The sequence below is a fragment of the Hydra vulgaris genome, chromosome 07 (assembly GCF_038396675.1).
Source record: "Hydra vulgaris chromosome 07, alternate assembly HydraT2T_AEP".
In the NCBI taxonomy this organism is placed as follows: Eukaryota; Metazoa; Cnidaria; class Hydrozoa; order Anthoathecata; family Hydridae; genus Hydra; species Hydra vulgaris.
In genome coordinates, this window is record NC_088926.1 from 6,135,621 (window position 1) to 6,154,581 (window position 18,961).

Below are 18,961 nucleotides of genomic sequence, written 5' to 3' on the forward strand. Positions count from 1 at the left end.
AACTGTTCATTTATTATGTTAGTGCAAAATGGAAAAATGCTGACAAAACAGCAAAACAAAAATGTGCAGAAAATGAATGGCGTAATGCTTATATTTTATATAAGTACTTCGTATAAGGATATAAGTATAAGGAAGATGGAGATTTACTGTTAAATTAACAAGTTTTATCATTACCTAAAAAACTTAATTACAATTATTTTATGTAAAAACCATACAAAAGCTTATTATTTTTTTCATCCCAAACTTTTGAACAAGCATGATTTTATACTCTCGTTATAAGTTGAGCAAGCATTGTTTACCATGCTTAGAAGGTTAAAAATACCATTTACGGGCGTGCTTCACGAGCGTCGCGCGATCGCACCTGCTTCATCGCAAGACCTGTATATATATATATAAATATATATATATATATATATATATATATATATATAAATATATATATATATATATATATATATATATATATATATATATATATATATATATATATATATATATATATATATATATATATATATATATGTAAATTATGTTAGTGTATTTTAACTTACGAACTCTTCCTGATGATCCGGCAATGGTGAAACTTAAAGTAGAAGATAAACGTTAGATAAGTGTTTTTTACTAATTTTTATATATATATATATATATATATATTCATATATATATATATATATATATATATATATATATATATATATATATATATATATATATATATATATACATATATATATATATATATATATATATATATATATATATATATATATATATATATTTATATATTTTATGTATATTTATATATCACATGATTATTTCACAAAAAGCGTCTTTTGTTATCTTATTTTTATTATTAAATAGCAATTTAAGTTGTTTTTTGTTTTGCTATCAAAACTTGTATAAATAAATATTCTCGTACTTGCGAGATGATAAATAAAATTTTTTTATTAGAAATGTTTCTTTTGCGGGTTTCTTATAGGTTTTGTTTAATAACTTTGTACACAAAACAAAATTGAAAATTATTTTCTATTGTTATATATTTCGATAAAAAGCTTAAGATTTTTTTGTTTTTAATTTTATCTGAATTTATTTCATTTGTAAATAGCGCTTATATCCAATATAACATTTAAACTTTTGTAAAAAAAATTTTTTCACATAATATTTATTTTTTTACTACTTATAGAATAATTTAAATGTAAAAAAATGATTAAAAGTTGCTTAACAGAAATCGTTTTAGGCCTAGATAAGGGTAATTCCACATAAAATCACCCAGTCCATTGAACCATGTGTCTTCTTTTTGTGTTATATTTTGACACATTATTCCTAATTATAAAAAGATATTGCATGCAAAATTTCAGCTAAAAATGTTGAGCAGTTGACAAGATACTGCAATTTTAGTACTGACCTGGTTTCCCAAAATGACCTGGTTTTCATAACATTCTAAGAGTTTTCCTTCAAAAAATAAGAAATAAAAATGGCAAAATATAAATTTAATGCTGAACTCAATAAATGTACTTAAAATGCTGAAATATTAAAGGAACATGCTTAAAAGTTAATAAAACATCTAGTTTCTATAAACCGACTTACCAACTTTGGGGTAAAATATCAACCCCAACTTTTTTTTTTTTTTTTTTTTTTGCTGTTATTATTTTCAGCTGTTTATAATCTTACTAGACACAAAAAATTTAATTGGAAAAAAAATTGAAACATATAGAACTTTAATTTCAAAGATATATCACTTTTTTAAGAAATTCCCAAATTTGTAAATAAAATAACAAGTTCATTGTAATTTAAAAAGTTACTTAAATATACAAGATTTTTTTAAAGGTATGAAAGATGTAGGTTATTTTAACTGTGTTTGTAATAGTTCACAATATTATTGCTATTTTACTTGTACTTCTTTTATTTCAGCATTTTCAAACACATAGTTTCTACCGGAACTAGTACAAGCTTGTGGAACAGATAGCTTTTTCAATATGTTGATGTTGGGAATAAAACAGTAGCCGTCTCTTTCAGACCAACTAAAATAGATTGATGGACCTTCTGGGTGGAAAAAAATAAGTTTAGCATCAACCTTTTCTAGGTTGGTTTTGGTTACAATCCCAATCCACCACTTATCATCATAGACTACAGCTACATAACCTCCTAAAGTGACAGTATCAGGTTGAAATATATCTTCTACCTCTTTGCCCCAACCCTGTTATCTCCAAGATGTATAAACTGATGAAAGCTACAAGTACCAGGTAGAGTTGTTACACCAGTGTATCTTTCTTTTTGCTATTAATGTTGCAATTGTAAGTCCATTCGCTTTATGTAAATAAAGTTAACAACCTTGATTTTCTCATACATAGCTTCTGATGTGAGAATTTGGTATCTGTATGGTCTTTTTAAACTTTCTTGCGCTGTTAACCTTTTTACAATACCGCCAATCCTATTGCATGGTGACTTTCCGTGCGATGCAGCAATAAAGTTCCATTTAACATTAAGGGCAAATTCGCTATCTAGTTAGCATAGATTGTAAAAGCTTTTACAATTTTTGTACTGTCCTGCACAACCATCAGTGAATAAATATAATTTAGACAAATAGGAAAATCTTGCTTTTAATATTGGTATGATTAGTTGGAATATTTTGTACACATAAGTTACACCATGTGTAATGTTGTCAGATATAAAGCAGTAAGAAATATGTTTGAGTACACCTTTATCATCTTTATAGTATATCACTAATGGATGTAAAAAACATTGTTGGGTGTTCCAATGATAGCTTTGTATTTCATCTTGGACTGCAAAAGCATAATTTTCAACAAAGTTGCCAATAATGGTGTTTGATTTATCCATTTTTTTTTTTTAGTTGGTTAAGGTATTGTGATTGTGAATGATCTTGTAGCTTTACAAAGCAAGATACTAATAGTTCAACAAACATCGGAACATCTGCTGTTAAACTCAATAGTATTGCACAATCAGTAGTTTGCCATTACTTAAAGTGTATCTCAAAATCATCTTCATATTCTCCAAATATTTCATGCAAATATTTAGTGAAGGGTTCTTTACCAGGACAATTATCATACTGCGCAAGCATGCATACTTTGTTTTCTACTGAGCAAACAGTTTTCGAAAGTAAACCCTTATACTATAGTCCAATATTTAAGGCATCCACTAGAAATATGGCATTTTGGTGATGAGAACAAACACAAACAGAACGTGTGTCAAAATGCAACACTTTGGTCTAAGTGTCATTAATTGTCATTGTCATTAACTTACCATTTCATTACTTACGCTACTTTCGTCATTAAGTAACTTACGATTTCATCATTGCGTTACTTACCATTTCATCATTAAGCCAATAGAACACATCTTTAGATAAATTACTTAGTATGAATGTATTTCATAAAAAAAGAGAATTCTTCTTTCCTACTTACTTTTCAGTTGAAAAAAAAAGTTTTTAATATAGAAATAATTAAAACCTTTTCAGAATCCTTCTGTTGTATAATATTTTACACTGATAGATATTGTTAATTTCCTTTATAGATATATTTATATATATACTAAATGTATCAAATTGTTAATTTGTTTAAATTTAAAAACAAATGCACTTCAATATCACATTTAGTCAGTTTTTATATAAAAACAAAAGAGGATGTTTTTTTTTCAGTTGTTAAGATCAAATAATTACGTTATTCCATTAACATTACGTTAATCCATTAACGATACCTATGTGTTAAGCCATTTAAGTTGGGCCAAAACTTTTTAACAAAATATTTAAATATTCCAATAAAAAATTCTTTTGAAATAGTTTATGTGGAAAACATTAAGCAGTAATTATTGTATAAAACATTTTCACTGCAGTCGTGAAATAATTTTGTTTTTTTTTCAGATTTTTTTTTCAAAAAAAAAAAATTTAACTAAGTTATCATTTAATTAAGACTTCCTTAAATATAACAAAACTGATTTGTTTTTTTCTTCTAAGGAGTTTATAAACTAAACTTAATATTTTACAAATATTTTTCTATTTGCAAGTTTTTTTAAATATATATATATATATATATATATATATATATATATATATATATATATATATATATATATATATATATATATATATATCTTTGAAATTAAAGTTCAATATGTTTCAGTTATTTTTCCAGTTAGATTTTTTGTGCCTAATAAGACCTGCATATATACATATATGCAAACCTTGTTAAGAAGCATTATGCTGTTAGCATTTTATGTACAAAATAGTGATTACCTATGCATTAAGATATTTAGTATACTTATGCATTAAGTTTTTATTCAATTTTAATTAGTTCATTTAAGATATGTTTTGTTGTTTAAGTTCATTTAAGATATGTTTTGTTGTTTAAGTTCATTTAAGATATGTTTTGTTGTTTAAGTTCATTTAAGATATGTTTTGTTGAGTTTATGATACATTACATTAATCCATTAACGATACCTATGTGATAAGCCATTTAAGTTGGGCCAAAACTTTTTAACAAAATATTTAAATATTCCAATAAAAAATTCTTTTGAAATAGTTTATGTGGAAAACATTAAGCAGTAATTATTGTATAAAACATTTTCACTGCAGTCGTGAAATAATTTTGTTTTTTTTTCAGATTTTTTTTTTCAAAAAAAAAAAATTTAACTAAGTTATCATTTAATTAAGACTTCCTTAAATATAACAAAACTGATTTGTTTTTTTCTTCTAAGGAGTCTATAAACTAAACTTAATATTTTACAAATATTTTTCTATTTGCAAGTTTTTTTAAATATATATATATATATATATATATATATATATATATATATATATATATATATATACATATATATATATATATATATATATATATATATATCTTTGAAATTAAAGTTTTTGAAATTAAAGTTTTTAAAGAATGTTTCAGTTATTTTTCCAGTTAGATTTTTTGTGCCTAATAAGATTATAAGCAGCTGAAAATATTAACAGCAAAAAAAAAAAAAAAATTGACGGGGTTTTTTTGAGAAATTGGGCCCCAAAGTTGGTTAATAGAAACTAGTTTTATTAACTTTAAAGTGTGTTCTTTTATTAATTCAGCATTTGAAGTTCATTCATTAAAGTCAGCATCAAAAAAACATTATATATGTTTATTTTCATATTTTTACATTTTTTATTTTTTATTTTTTTAAAAAAACTATTTTTTCAGAATGTTATGAAATACGGGTCAATTTAGGAAACCAGGTCGAAATTAAAATTGCAGTATCTTGTCAACCGATCAACATTTTTAGCTGAAATTTTAATGTGTTAACTTTTCTTTTTAACATATAACAGCCAAAATTTCCATAATTTTGGGTGATTTGATACAGAATTACCCATTAAATACCTCAATGTGTACATAAATTGCCAGCCTGATATATATGCATATATCAGGCTTTCACAGGAAAGTGTGCAATTGCACACCTTATATGTTTAGGCAAATAATATTTTGCTTCAACAATTTGAATGTGGCCGTTTCAAGAAACATTTAAAAAACTTGCTGAATGAAAAAAATTCTGAATTATATGACAATATATGAAATAAATGACATTGAAACTTCTAACGTTTTATATCCATTTACATTGAAACTAATATTTTTATATTAAGGAATGTTTTTATATCCATTTACATTGAAACTAATATTTTTATATTAAGGAAACACATTTAAATAAATCAACAATTTACTGTGATTAATTTTGTTTAAAGTACCATTGACAGTTGTGTATAATTTTTTAACTTTTTATTATGTAAATTATATAAGCATGCATTTTTAATAACAAACATTACTAAAAAAAAATGATTTTGTTTTATAAACGATGACTTTCTTAGAAAAAAAAAAAAACAATGTACAAATGTAAAAACAAAATATGAAATGGTTTTTTAATGCATAATTATTTACTAGCATAACTTATTTTTAAACTATATTTTAAATTTAGTAAAAAAAAACACTATAATTTAATTAAGTGTGAATATTTTTTCAACAATCATTAGAATTAAATTGTTCCTGCATCTACAAAAAAAAAAACATTAGAAGTAAATTATTACTGCATCTAGATTCTGTGGGTTTATTCAAAAAAATGTTAAACTAAATCTGAGTGAATCAAGGGAACCTAAGTTTTTTATGTCAAAATGCTTTTCTCTGCACGGCAACTATATTAAAATTAAAAAATAAGCCAAAATCTTTAAAAAAAAACCTGTTTTCACTGATTTCTTTTAGAATCACTTGTCATATTTTTGTATATTCAAGACCTGCATATATAAATATATACAAACCTTGTTAAGAAGCATTACGCTGTTAGCATTTTATGTACAAAATGGTGATTACCTACGCATTAAGATATTTACTATACTTATGCATTAAGTTTTTATTCAATTTTAATTAGTTCATTTAAGATATGTTTTGTTGTTTAAGTTTATTTAAGATATGTTTTGTTGAGTTTACGATACATTACGTTAATCCATTAACGATACCTATGTGTTAAGCCATTTAAGTTGGGCCAAAACTTTTTAACAAAATATTTAAATATTCCAATAAAAAATTCTTTTGAAATAGTTTATGAGGAAAACATTAAGCAGTAATTATTGTATAAAACATTTTCACTGCAGTCGTGAAATAATTTTGTTTTTTTTCAGATTTTTTTTATCAAAAAAAAAAAAAAATTAACAGAAAAATTTTTAATTTAAATTTATTTTATTATATTTAAATTAAATTTAAAGTTAAATAATAATAAATTTAAATTTACTATTATTAAACTTAAATTTTTAAAAAACTTCAAAACGTTTTACAATTTGTTTTTTTTTAACTTTTCCAAACTATGTTAAAAATAAGAATATTCCTTTTATCAAATTTAATTTAAGTTACTTTTTTATGTTCTTTTTACATTCAACTATTTTGTTTATTTATAGTTTCAAATCAATAATTTTTTTTTTAATCTTGTTACAAAAGTGCTAATATACAGAAGTGCCTAACGAACTTGTAATTGCATACAAAGTACTTATAACTAAATATATATGTATTGCCGGATAAACCATAAACAAGCCTTTAGGCAAAATTATTTAAGGAAATTTTTTATTATTACTTTACATAACAAATTTATGAAAAGACAACTTTTTTTAGTTTTGAAATTGATTTAATCATTAATGTTTTAGATTATCATAGAATGAAAGTCATAATCACTAAGATTATAGAAATGATAAACTAGTTTATGAGTAGTAGGCAATTATTTTGTTAAACTCAAAATTAAAAAAAAAATGATTGGTAGTTTTATTTTTCTTTGACCATTAATAAATCAAGCCATAAACAATTGCCTCCTTATTTAAATTAAAAACAACTAAATTTTGAGAAAGCAAACATAAGACAATGATGTTGTGTTGTGAATGCTATTTGTGTTATGAATGTTATTTATGCCTTACAAGAATGGAACTAGTGTGGGACATTCATTTTCACATGCTCTATGAGAATATGAGAATAAACAAGAAATATAAAAAATATAATAAAACATTAGAATATTCTTATTTGTTTTAGTATGTAATTACTCTATGCTGTACTATATATATATACATATATATATATATATATATATATATATATATATATATATATATATATATATATATATATATATATATATATATATATATATATATATATATATATATATATATATATACACACACACAATCTTATTTTTAACAAAGAAGACTATATATATACTCATCCCTCGGAATTAGGGTCAGCAATGCCAACCCAAATTGTAATTGACTAAATATAGTTTGTTTAACTATTGGTTAGATTAACTTTTATAAAGGGAATGAATATTACTTAGGTAGAATAGACACTGTTGATGGGGGCTTTGAAAAGATTAATCAGACTGCTTCCATCAAAAAAATTTTTATGGAAACAGTTGGTACTTTTTAAGGATTCATCACCCCCCTTCCCCTCATTTTTTTAAGAGAATAAAATATGCTGGGGGGGGGGGGGATTCTATATTTTAAAGAATTGCCTCTGTCCAGAACAAATATGAACATTGTTTGGGTACCTTTTTATAGTGCAAGAATGCATTTTGCTTTTTTTATGAAAATATTTATTTAAAAATTATTTTAAATATATAATTAAACATTTAATAATATAAACTACTTTAAAATCTTTTAATAAAACTTGATCTTGAGATTTTAATAATTAAAGACAACCCTCAAAAAGTATGTATATATAGTAAAGACTAACATTTACCACATATTGTAAAAAAAATTGCTTATAAATTATTTTGTGTTTAAAGTTGACAAAATTAGAACCTCTTTGAGTAAAATCATATACGTACTGTGTACTGTTCCAGGAGCTTTTTAAGTAAAAACTATTATAATTAAATATTAAAATTATTAAATTCTATTGTTTTTTTAAAAACCACAAAAGCGCAAACCTTGCTTAAATGTTTTAATTGATGATTTCATACAATTGATGATATCATACACTGATGATATCATATAAAAATTTACTGCTATCATTATTGGAATAATGATAATATTTTCTTTATTAGTGAGTGGGAACACTCTTAATGAATACTCTAATTTATGTTTTCTTGGAATATCTATCACTACTGATCTCTCATAAAAAACATATATCTAATTGATTACAAAGCTAGCATCTGTTAAGGTTCCTTTTCTCTACCATACTTGCAATATTCTTACTCCTGATTTCATTCTATACCTCTATAAATCTTTTACCCACCTTTAAATGAAATACTGTTTCCCTTCTGGGTTGGTTCTTCTAACTATACATTTTTCCTATTAAACAAGGTCCAAAAATGCATTGTAAAATTAGTTAAACCTACTTTAGGTCCAACTAAACTTACGATGGCAAGTTTACTCATCAATTTTCTTTAATATATACCAACTTGCAAGGGTGTAGACATGTGTATTAGACATCCATACTAGTCATAGCTTACCATTATACATTTAAATTTTTTAATTATTACTGCATTTAACTCCCCAAGATGGAACTACAACAGTTAAGGAGAACATCCATTTTTTTTTTTTTTAATTACATTTAAAACTTTTGTGAATTGTGTTTTGCAGTTTTCAACTCCAAAACACAATTGACAAACAAGAAGCTGTGTCAAGAAACAAGTTGAGAGAGGTACTATTAGGGAAACCATGGATATGGAACTCAGAAAAATTAAACTCATAAAAATTTTAAAAATGAAAAATGTTTCTACATTTTCTATTAAAAATAAATTACAATGAAATAAACCATATTACACATCTAATATATACCTGTTTTTTTTTCTTTTTTTCTTCTTCTTGAAACTTGACCATTTCTTTGTCATTTGGAACTCTAAATGGATTTTGGTTTGATAGACTGTCATTCTTTGAAGGCATAACTGAAAATTGAAATTCAATTTTAAGTCAATAAACTAGTTTTCAAAAAAAGTTTATATTTTTGTCACACTTAAAGAACTTCATCACAGGTATTAAAACTTGACTAAATTAATAATGCTAAATTAATGCTGCTGTAAACTCATAAATATTATTTATTATAAACATGGCTTGAAATCTAACAATAAGATATAGTTAAACATTATTGTAAATTTTAAAAAATGTATGAAAACAAACAAATATAACAGTAAATACATAAAAAATAAAGTTATTTTTTACAAATTGCTAATACCATCTGATTTATTATTTGACTTAATTCTGATTTAAAATTAAACTTTTTATATGAATATACTTTTAAAAGTGAACTAAATTAAATAAATTTTGGAATTCAAACACAAATAACTAGACAAGCAACTGTGATTTCTGCTTGTAAAAAAATTTTTAAATTAAATGTGTTATAATTTTTTTATATAATTAATAAAAATAAAATGCACTAAAAAAAATATTTGGAGTCTTAAGTCTCACAGCTATTTTCAGAATTTTTTTATTACAATAAAAATGCGATATCCATTACTAATAAGTTGTTATTACAATTTAACTTTCCTTAAAAGAAAAATCATTTTTGTAAAAAAAATCGTTTTGTTAAAAGCAAATCATTTTTATTAAAAAAATAAATAAATAAATAACTAAAACATAAATTAAACTTAAGACTCCAAATATTTTTTTTAGTGCATTTTATTTTTATTAATAAAAAAAAATGATAACGTATTTAATTGAAAAAAAAAATTATTTAAATCACAGTTGCTTGTCTAGTTATTTGTGTTTGAATTCCAAAATTTATTTAATTTAGTTCACTTTCAAAAGTATATTCATATAAAGAATTTAAATTTAAATTAGAATTAAGTCAAATAATAAATCAGATGGTAAAAGCAATTTGTAAAAAATATATATAGCTGCAACGAAGTTATTTACGTTTGGAAAGTAGTTTAATCTGTATCTATACACACATTTATAAATATATATAAGAACCACAGTTCTTATATAAATTTATAAATGTGTTATAACATTAAACAACGGTTTAATGTTATAAAACAAATATTATAAAAATGTTTATATGATTGTATTTATAACCTGTAAACTCTTCCGTTTTGATGTTTTGTTTATTTTTGTTATGACTATTTTTGGAATTCATAACATATATATTTACTAATTCATTATTAAAAATAATAATCAATACTCGTTTGAATATTTATAAAAAGTATATTTTATCTAAAGAGAAATCGCACGCGCATTTTTGTTGTTGTTGCTTTTTTGGTGTCAAGGACATGAAACTGGTAAACTATTATACGGAACAGAACATGCTTTATTTCATTAAAAACAAAATGTCTTTTTAAGACCATCTAACGATATGCTCCCGGTTTGATTGTCTTGATGTTATCTTTTTTTTTTCTTTCATTAGAGATATTTTGATTGCTTTTTTTAAAAAAAAATTGGTTTATTAGGCATTTAATACAGTAGTAGATCACTCTTAAATAGGGACAAACAAAAAGTTCTCCTTTTCAAAAGGAACATTTATAAACTAAAATGTCAATTAAAAAAAAAATATGCCAGTGGTTGACCATTTTGAAGAAAAAACGTTAAAATAAGCCCTACTATGGTAAAACGATTTTATAAAAAGCGGGAAAATAGTTTCCTATCATTTGGTTGTACATACGTAAACGCGACAAACATTAGACAGCTTTTAACAAAATTTTCATAATATTTTTTAAAATTTTTTAATGTTTTTGTTTCTTAAATTAGTATTTAAACCAAAAGTATAGTTGATAATACAATGTTTATTAGTTTTTATGTTACATATTACAAGACTTCAACATTTTAGTTAAAAAATCAATAACAAATAATCCTTTAATAATATATTATAACTTTGACAAGGTTCTTTGATTACAGGTTTGCACTACACCTCTGCAATTCTCTCGCTTCTTGTCAGATGTTTTTTGCTCATTTGGGAAAAAGAGCAAGGGGTGGCGCCAGCACTTTTTTAGTCTTCGAGATATATAACTTCCAGACATGGAGCAAACTCAAAACATTTAAATGTTTATACTTATGTCAAATAAGGATGCTTTGCCAAAAATTACGCTGATTGGAGCCTAGAAATAAAAAAGCCCCTAAATTTAATCCGCCCTCCCTGCCCCAAACGTGGGAGTAACAAGTTGATTAAATATTTTTTGTACTATTTTCAACTAGACTTATATTAATCGGAAAATTTTAAGCTTCATAGTATAACTTCTCAGAGTTAATTAACTCTGAGAAGTTATACTATGAAACTTAAAACTATGATTTAAAAAAAACACCTACTAAAACATATTGCTTATAAAAAATATTGCTTCACAGAATGCTAGAAGATAGTATGGTAAGATATTTGAACTATTAAGAACAAATAATTGGTAAACTATCTTAAAGATATGGCATACGGAATTTTTTTTCTTAAACGGTAAATTACTGGTACCGTCACTTTATATATTTATTAAACTGGCGCTGAAAATACCTTATAAACTTTTCAACCTGTCTCAATACAAATATAAAATAAGCACCGACGCATGCAAATCCTTTTTTAAATTACGGGATGCGAACCATATTTTTACAAAATTAAAAAAAAGAGATTCTGAGCTATTTATAAAAGTAAGGGAATTAAAACTTTTCACATTCAAAATTAATGGAATAATATTAAACGTTGCAAATCATATAACTCCGAAAACTTTGTATTTTAATACAATATTCTACAAATCAACAATATTTTGAAATTATCTAATATCACTGGCACTGCTGGCACTAAAGCTTATAACTTTTGTATTTCTTAATCTCTTAATCAGATAGATAAATATTAGACTCGTTTTTCTGACAAGCGTAATCACTTACCTTCACTTCTTGATTTGTTTTTTATTTCTGACCCTAACTTTTGTTAAGTTTCTCCTTGTTTTCCTTTAGGTGATTCGGACCATGCAATGATCTCTCTAAGTCTTTTATCTCTTACTTCTTATTCAGACTCATCTTATCATGGTACTACATACAAGATGCTTTTACCTATGACACGACAAAGATGTAGTATGTAAGATTAATTCCATTGAAAACTTTGAAAGGAGTTAATGGAGTCTAGTATCAATTTAAATAGTATACCAGAAGTCTATTTTGCAATAGTTAAAATAGATTATAAAGCAAGATAACGATTAATAGACAATTTGAAAGATCGCAAATTATATGAATCAGGAGAATATGATAAATGGAGCGAATTCCAAAGAACTGATCTTCAAAAAAAAAACTAGACGTTTAAAAAATTTTTGTAGCACTTAGGAACAATCACAGTAAATGGATAAGACTTAATTAAATGTCGAATAACACAAGAATGAATTTTAGTAGATGGCACGAAAGACGCTAGCTCTTTAGAGCAGCGCCCATTATAGTATTTAAAAAAAGAAAAAGAGATACAACATTACGACAATATAACACTTGTTGAAGGTTGGCATCAAAAGCAGGTCCAACTATGTTTACAATGTATTTTTGCACCTAGTCTAAAAGAAATTGGGCATCATTTGAAGATACGCTCCATATATGGTAACAGTATTCTATGCAAGGGCAGACTTGAGATTCATAGAGATAAAGAAAAGAATACGGAGTTAAAGGAATCGCGAGCACGATAAAGAGATGCTACCTCAGTAGGTACTATTTTTGCAATGGATTTGATATATGGTTTCCAAAAAAGACCATAAATGAGAGTTAATCCTAGAAGACGAAGGGTAGATGACTCATCAAGTACATTGCCTTCATAAATATAAGAAGATCTCAATTGTTGCGATAACAATCAGCTGAAAAAATTGAGTTAAAGTTCAACAGCCACTGAGAGCCCCATGCTGTAGCAGAAGTGATATCCTTTTTAAGGTCAAATGTTGTGGACTCAAAAAATTAGTGGACTCAAAAAAAACCATGATCAGATTTACATGCTAATGTTGTTGCCATTTGTAAAACTTATTATTTAAGTTTTAAAATAATATTATCAACAAAAAAAAATGTTTCCCGAACGACATACCCCTACGCAAGATGCTTTGTTGCTACACTTTTTTACGGGTGTTTTTTTACCAGGTTTTGTATTAATAAGCATAGTTTTTTATTTGAGATTAGAGTTGGATTACGGATATATTTACGACATTTTTAAGACAACGTTTACGGAAGCTTCCGAAACGTGCATTGAACTAATATAGTATGGTTACAAAGTAGTGTTTTCAAATTTGCATAAGAATTACCTTACAGTTTACTAAAAAATGTTTACTAAATAAAGCGGCTTTTTATAATTAATGTAAAATTTTAGGGGTTAGTTTCTGATGAGAAATAGTGTGTTTCAATAATTTACCAAAGAAGTTGTATTTTTATCAACAGTGAACTATTAATAACAACGTTAATATAGAAAGAAACACACATATAAGAAATATATATTTTTTCACATATGAAAATCATACATGAAAACCCTGGGATTAACTTTTCAAGAAAATCTTAATTAGAAGAGTCATATTTTGCACATCAAAAATAAAATCTTCAAGTCAATAGACATCATGCATAAAATGAACGCAACAACCTCTTCAGCACTAAAAGAGCAAGCGTGTCGAATAGTATGCAATGATAAAAGATGTACCCACGTCAAACCATTATTCAGGGAAATTAGAGTTCCTAATATTTATAAAAAAAAACTTCTTCCGCAGTTTAGTATTTATGTCTTAATCGCAAAACGAATTGCTACCAAAATGCTTTAAGAAGCAATTTCTCATCATTCGATCACAAATATCCAAGAAAGTACTCTTTTCACAACTTTAAAATTCCGAAGATTTTATTTTAAAAAGTTGACTTTTTAAACTTATCCTGAGGACCGCGACTACAGAATTTGATCCTTAAAGAGGAAATAAAAAATTCCTTTAAAGTAGCTGTCAAACAGTATTTGTTTGATATGTGCCAACATATTTATCGATGGGTAACTGCCTGTTGGTTTCTGCCCAAGTAGTATTTATAGTTTATTAAATGACTTGTAACTGTCATTGGATGAATTATTTTCAACATATTAAACGACGTTCACCTGTCATCCAATAAGTTTAAAATTTTTATCAAAGTTCTTATTAAAATACTTAAAAAACCAAAAAGGTGTTTTTTAATCATATATTTATCATTTAATTCATATTTCAAGTTAAATCATAAACCGTAATATAACAATTTTAGAATATTAATTAAATAAACTGTGATTCTCACTTATGACATTTAGAATATGACATTTTCAAATGAAAAATAATATCTAGAAAAATGTCAAAAAATGTCTATAAAGAAAATATACAGTCAATCACAAAAACAAAAAACGACATCGAAACCTATAATTTAAGAATAAAGATTAAGATTGAAATTGGCTCTACTACATTACTTACTAAATAAACAAAAATAAATCACAATAGTAAGGTAAAAAATATTTAGGAACTTCTCATCAAAATTACATAAAGTAACAAACTTTTATTCAGATTCACAATTTTTGCAAACATAATAATCGGTTTGATGTGCACAATTCTCATGTGCCCAATTTTTGCAGTCCATGCACTGAACCCACTTTTCGTTAGGTTTACTTTTATAGAAATGCGTCAAACAAATTAAGCATAAACATTCTTCCCTATCGTCATCGCTGTCTATATTTTTTCTTAATTTTCTTTTTTTAGCTGCATGTTTTGTTTTGTTTTTATCCATTTTCTCGACCTTTTCACAGTTTTCTATTCTGATTTTTTCTTTTATGGGTGTATCTGTGTACACAGCCGACTTTCTTTTCTTTTTTCCTCTTGTGCTTTCCTTTCTAAGTGGAGCTTTCAAGAATGGGCGAACGCTTTCAGAATTAAAAACTGTTGACGTGGATGGTATTGGATCTTCTGCAAAACTTTGTAGCCTGTTTTCTGACAATGGTGTCACTTCTAATATTTATCTATCGTTTATCAATGGACTGTCTTCTGTAACTGGTCTGTTTGCTAGAATTGGTCTATCTTTTGGCATTGATCTGTCCGTAACAAATGATGGCGCAAAATCTAAATCTGTAAAAACTTCTATTATATGGATAAATACCGGTACACCTAAACCCAGCTTGAATATTAGTAGACGTGAATGCTATTGGTAAAGCCGTTTGAACAATAGATGGTATGTTATGTATGGTCATGGTTTTACCTGGATTATTTCGCATCCAAGCATAACTGGTGGAGTAAACAGCTTTTTTGAATGGGCCATATACTGAACGGTCCATAGGCAGCAACTTGTGTGAGCAATGTGGTGGGAAAGATAACTACTATTCAATTTTCACTACAATAATCCAATGCCCGAATTGAAATATGTGACGAATGATTATCTAAAAGGAGGAGAAATTTTCTGTCTTTTGATGATGTACTTTTGAAAGTGCTTCAAAAATATCAGGAATTCATCTTCCTGCATTCCCTTGCAAGATCCTCTTTTCGTCACAATTTAAAATGGTTTCTGTACTGTCGTGACACCGGTTTCATCTACATTGTATATTTCTTTTGGTTCAAATTTGTTTGTCTAGAACCGGTTTCATCTACATTGTATATTTCTTTTGGTTCAAATTTGTTTGTCTAGAACCTTTTCATAATTTTCAAAGAATAAATTCACATTTGCTTCATTGAAGCTTGTAGGCCTTGCTAAGCTAGTAGGTTGGGCGCATCTTATTGAGAATTCCGGATGACGTTTCATGAAACTGCTGAACCAATCTTCCCCTGCACATTTGTTATTTTTCCATTGTAACGGCATATTGAGCTCATATACCAGATCTATAAGCATGAAGTGAGCGTCAAGTTACAAATGTATCGATAGAGAACATTTGTTGTGAACGGGCCTTAATTTTTTTTTTAGTTTTGTTGCTATGACATCTGTAAAACATATTTATTAAACATCAAGTCATTTTATAAACAACATCATATTTTTTAATCGTGTTAAAAATGTCGAATTTCGTACCAGAAAAAGATGATTTGCGGAAAACACTAATTTTTTGTTTCGATAGAGCATGATCACCAATCGCGTCGAAGCTTATGGTAATCATGCTCTATCGGAAGCAACATGCAAAAGATGGTTTCAACGGTTCAGAGATAATAATTTTGATGTGTGAAATGAAGAACGTGGAAGACCACCAAAAAAGTTTGAAGACACAGAATTGCAAGCAATACTGAACGAAGATGACACTTTAAGTCAAAAACAAATAGCAAAAATGTTAAATGTTTCACAACCAGCAATTTGTGACCGTTTAAAAGCTATGGGAAAGATCCAAAAGTGCAGGAAATGGGTGCCACATTAATTGAATGACAGGCAGATGGAAAAGCGAAAAACCACATGTGTAAAATGTTACTGTTACGACACGAAAGAAAGTCAGTATTGCATCGAATTGTAACTGGTGATGAAAAATGGATTTATTTTAAGAATCCCAAACGAAAAAAGATCATGAGTAAATCCAGGAGAAGCATCAACATTGACTGCAAAGCCTGATCGGTTCGGAAAAAAGACAATGCTCTGTGTTTGGTGGGACCAGAAGGGAGTGGTGTATCATGAACTTCTAAAACCTGACAAAACTGTTGATGCGCAACGCTACCTACAACAAATGATCAATTTGAACCATGCATTGATTGAAAAACGATCAGAATGGGCCAGAAGACACGGAAAGGTAATTTTGTTGCATGATAATGCTCCAAGTCATACAGCAAAAGCGGTCAAGGAAACAATAACATCACTTGGCTGGGAAGAGTTACCTCACCCGCCGTATTCACCAGACTTGGCTCTTTCCGACAACCATTTGTTTTCATCGATAGAACAGACATTGAATGAGCAACACTTCAATTCCTACGAAGAAGTCGAAAAATGGGTCTCCGAATGGTTTGCCTCAAAAAACGATCAGTTTTATTGGCGTGGTATCCACAAATTGCCAGAAAGGTGGTCAAAATATGTAGAAAGCAATGGCAAATACTTTGAATAAAATATTTTTTCTTTTTCCATTAGAAAATAGTGTTTTATTTTGAAAAAAAAACGCAACGAAAAAAAAACGAAAAAGTAAATGAATTCACAACTCAGATCCAGAGACAATAACTGCTCAGTGACTAACAGTAACACGGCTGAATTAAAGAGCAAGTTCAAAAACAAGAGCCAGTCAGCCAGAACCCGAACCACCAGTAACAAGCAACTGCAAGAAAATTTAAAATATTCCCAAAACTCAGATCTTCAGAATGTGCTGACGTCTTTAAAAGTAGCCATGTTTTATTTTTACTTTTTATTTAATTTTTATTTTTTTCAAAAAGTAAGTAAACAGTGGTCAAACGGTTACTGTTCATTTAATTTTTAACGGGAATAAAACTGACACATTCTAATTTTTAAAAGTTAACATCTTAGATAAGCTTTTATAAACTTTAATTAAGTTGAAACATCTGGTATAGTATGTAAACTTATCCTCTTTCTTATAACAAATTACAATATTTCTAGGGGTTATATATACCCTCGTTATTCAAGTAATATAAAAAACCCAAAAAAACCAACCTAGTTTTTTATATTACTTGAATAACGAGGGTATATATAACCCCTAGAAATATTGTAATTTGACACATTCTGAATTGCAATGGTTTTACACGTGACGTTATTCTGTTTTTATTTTTAGAGTGGTCAGACAAACATTGTTTTTCTAAAATTTAAATAGCTACAAATTAATCAAAAACGAAAGAATGTTGTTTTCAAAAAATGTAACAAATTTTAAAACACTGATTTTTATTTATATTTCAGCTGTATTAATCGAAATGACAGTAAAGGCCATTTTTTCTGAAAGTTCGAACTTTTAAGAGAAAAAAGCTCGAACCTGAACGTTGAAATTTTGGCTTAAAGTTCGAACGTTCGAACTCGAACACGTTTGAGCTAGCATTGCAAATATATGTACTAGTAATACAAACTTAACCTAAAATTACGGTGAAACTTATGAGTTTTTAATATAAATATTGAAATATAAATCAATATGGAATATAAACATTTCAGCTAAACTAAAATTATCAATGCGAAAGGTAAGTGTTAATATCGTATTAAAACTGAGTTATACAATTTTGAGAGTTTGCATATTCTAAAATGACAAAATTTCAACACTTAAATCGTTATACGGCATTATCGTTCACGTCCAAACATTAAACGTCACTAAAAGATTAAAGGCGGAATTCTCGGAGTCGAACGCATCTTCTATACATAGAATATATATATATATATATATATATATATATATATATATATATATATATATATATATATATATATATATATATATATATATATATATATATATATATATATATATATATATATATATATATATTGTTTAAAACAGTTAAGACCACAAGAATGTATGATAAATGTAAACGAGTTCGACTCCGAGAATTCAGCCTTTAATTTACAACGATTTTAAAATCTACAAAATATAATTTTATAATATTTTAGTAGAGAAACTAATCCTAATCATCACAATACTATTTTTCGAATTCAGAA

At 26.5% G+C, this 18,961-nt stretch overlaps 1 protein-coding gene across 1 annotated transcript in view; it reads right to left on the bottom strand.

Annotated features, from left to right (window-relative positions):
- The window catches only part of LOC101240608 (cilia- and flagella-associated protein 100), a 97,282-nt gene extending 86,564 nt beyond the window's left edge, over positions 1–10,718 (bottom strand). Inside the window, exons 1-2 of the mRNA XM_065800879.1 lie at positions 10,517–10,718; positions 9,284–9,390 (exon numbers count right to left, since the gene is read on the bottom strand). Of these exons, the coding sequence (XP_065656951.1) occupies positions 9,284–9,390; positions 10,517–10,577 (168 nt within the window). The 5' untranslated portion in view covers positions 10,578–10,718. The remainder of the gene's footprint in view (positions 1–9,283; positions 9,391–10,516) is intronic.
- Between the last annotated feature and the right edge of the window lie 8,243 nt (positions 10,719–18,961).